Below are 2,871 nucleotides of genomic sequence, written 5' to 3'. Positions count from 1 at the left end.
TGTTCAACTGTACTCGTGTGTTGTGCGTGACTGTACCTGCTCGTGTGCACGACTGTACCAGCTCGTATGCGTGACTGTACCTATACTCGCATGTGTGTTCAACTGTACTCGTGTTGTGCGTGACTGTACCTGCTCGTGTGCACGAGTGTACCTTCCCGTGTGCGCTACTGTACTTGTACTCGCCTATGTGTGATGTTGTTTAGAAGGAAGTGTCAGCATGGTAGCATGTAAACTCGCTCGGGAGAAGCATTGCCGGCCGAACGCTAATCCAATCTTTGCTCTCGCTCACGTGCGCGGAGAAGAAATAATGCTGTAATCCAATCATTGCTCTCGCTCACGTACGCGGAAAGAAACCATGCAGATACAAGGGAAGAAGGAAGTACATCGCTCGCGGGCTGATTCTTTCGGTCGTTTTGCCACGCGTCTCTTTCTGGCTGATTGCTTTCCCTCTCTAAAGATCGGTGTTTTTATAGTCGTACCCCATACAGAGATTTTTATCTGGCGATTCCGGAGTCCTGCAACTTCGTCCCCAAATCGACGCTCGCCCAAACCCTTGGCTCGCGTCCGATCGCCGCCGGCCCACCTTCCCCGGCGCCTCCGCCATTCGATTCCCTACTCCCAGACCGCTCGACGCTTTCCCCTCCTTCAGCTCTCCCACCGCCGCCGCCCCCCTTGATACTCGCCGCCACAGGTCCACATCCTATCCCAGATTCCATCACAGAACTTTCACAATGGCAGGATCCCACGCGCCAGTAGAAAGGATGGCGTCGAGATGCACCCCCGCGACGGCGCGGGCCACGCTCGCGTTCGAGATCGTTGGGTATAGCATGCATAAGGGCATGGGCGCCGGTAAATTCATCCAGTCACCCCGCTTCTCCGTTGGCGGGCACGAATGGTGCGTCCGCTACTGCCCTAACGGAATTCCGATGGTTGACATCAACAAGGACTACCTCTCAGTATCCCTCGAGCTCCTGAGCAAGCGCGCTGAAGATGTGCCGGCGCTCTTCGACTTGAGACTCATCAACAAGGTCAGCGGGCTGTCCTCATCGCTGAACTCCTGCTTGGAATCGCCAATGTTGTTTAGTTATCTCGACCCCTGTAAAGACGCATTTGCCATGGGGATCATGCAGAAGAGCGACCTGGAAAAGTCTGCTCTACTAAAGGATGACTGCCTCATGATTGAGTGCGACCTAACTGTGATCAAGGAGCCACTTGTTGACCAACCTGTGGAGGTCCAGATGCCACCATCAAACTTGTCTGATAACCTTGGAAAATTGCTAGAGACAGGTGAGGAAGCAGATGTGATATTCAAGGTTAAAGGGGAGGTTTTCATTGCGCACAAGATTGTGCTTGCTATGCGGTCGCCAGTCTTCAAGGCACAGCTCTATGGACCGATGAGAGACAAGACGAGCCGGAAGATAACTGTCAAAGACATGCAGCCTGCTGTTTTCAAGGCATTGCTGCACTTCATCTACACGGATTCGTTGCCTTCCATGGAAGATCTTGATGATGATGAGAATGAAGAAATGGTTAAGCACTTGCTAGTGGCTGCAGATCGGTATGCAATTGAAAGGTTGAAGCTGATATGTGAAGGCATTCTTTGCAAAAGTCTTGAAGTTCAGTCTGTTGCGACCATGTTAGCTCTAGCTGATCAGCATCAGTGCAGCAGGCTCAAAGATGCTTGTGTGGAATTTGTCACCTCTTCATACAGAATGGATGATGTGGTGGCAACCCAAGGGTATGCGCACCTGAAAAGATCATGCCCTGCTGTCTTAGTAGATATCTATGAGAGAGTAACGAAGTCCCGCAAAATCTAGTATGCTCATCCTGGATAAAATTTATAATAGTTTAGCTTAATTGACTTGTGGCACCTGGGATGAATTAGTCATATCCTTTGAATTTTCACTTTCTAGTGATCTTTTGTAAGAATTCGCAAGGCTTTCCATGTCCTTCAGTATTCATACGTCATTTGGGGATCTATTTGTGGCTTTTGGTGGAGAATGAGTCTCTGTCTTCCATGTAGTGATTGGCTCATCCTATCCTATGAAATTATGAATCTTCACTAGTTCACTAGATATTTTCCATCTTATTTTGTGATCTATTACTTTACTCTTTATTTAAGGCTGGAAACATTTGAATTTATATCAGTTACGTCTGAGCATGGATGTGCTACTGCAGTGATACACTTGCAGGGGAACAATAAGTGCTAGATTTCAGTTAGAGAAATGCTAAGTTGAAATGGTTTCCATACAGGGTAAAAAAAAAAAGGTTTCCATACATTATCGGTTGCCCAACCAATATGAAATTAACAATTATCAGGCTCATGTGCTGTTGGAAATGTGCTTATCACAGATGGCAAAATTTGTGCAGGTAGAATAATAGTATATTCAGTTGGTCTTTTGTTCATTGATCGTGGTCGTAGGGTGTGTGTGTTATGGGACTTATGAACCAGACAGTACAAATGCTAAGGAGGCAAATCAAATTGCTTGTCCCAAAAAAAACAAGTTCTGAGTTGGGTTCTTGTCATCAGAAGATCATTTTCACGTGAAGATGTGTAACTCATTATGTTTTAGCCTCATAAGTTTGATCCATCTGCGCAGAAGTGCCTTCCAGGTTCGTACATTGCTAACATGCTGCATGCTCGATTATATTTCTTTCAGATACATAAAACTTTATGTTTTTGACTTTTTGTTCACTAGTTGCTTGACGATTAGATTGAGTCCTTTATTTTGTATAACTTCATCATTGTTCTTTGTCCACATGCTTTCATTCTCTTGTTGTTAATTTTGCCAACTTTCTGGCTCTGTGTAGACGGTAAGTAGACACAACAGGATATATCCTGGATGCAAGAACTGAAATTATTCGCTCCAT

At 46.0% G+C, this 2,871-nt stretch overlaps 1 protein-coding gene across 1 annotated transcript; it reads left to right on the top strand.

Annotated features, from left to right (window-relative positions):
* The first annotated feature begins 487 nt into the window (after window positions 1–487).
* On the top strand, window positions 488–2,070 carry LOC127335548 (BTB/POZ and MATH domain-containing protein 1-like). The gene has a single exon (XM_071826613.1). It carries the CDS (start codon window positions 732–734, stop codon window positions 1,815–1,817), a length of 1,086 nt encoding a protein of 361 aa, XP_071682714.1. The 5' UTR covers window positions 488–731; the 3' UTR covers window positions 1,818–2,070.
* The last annotated feature ends 801 nt before the right edge of the window (window positions 2,071–2,871 follow it).

This window comes from Lolium perenne, chromosome 2, assembly GCF_019359855.2.
Source record: "Lolium perenne isolate Kyuss_39 chromosome 2, Kyuss_2.0, whole genome shotgun sequence".
In the NCBI taxonomy this organism is placed as follows: Eukaryota; Viridiplantae; Streptophyta; class Magnoliopsida; order Poales; family Poaceae; genus Lolium; species Lolium perenne.
Note: the sequence above shows the minus strand (reverse complement) of the source record. Positions and strands in the feature narration are given on the sequence as shown.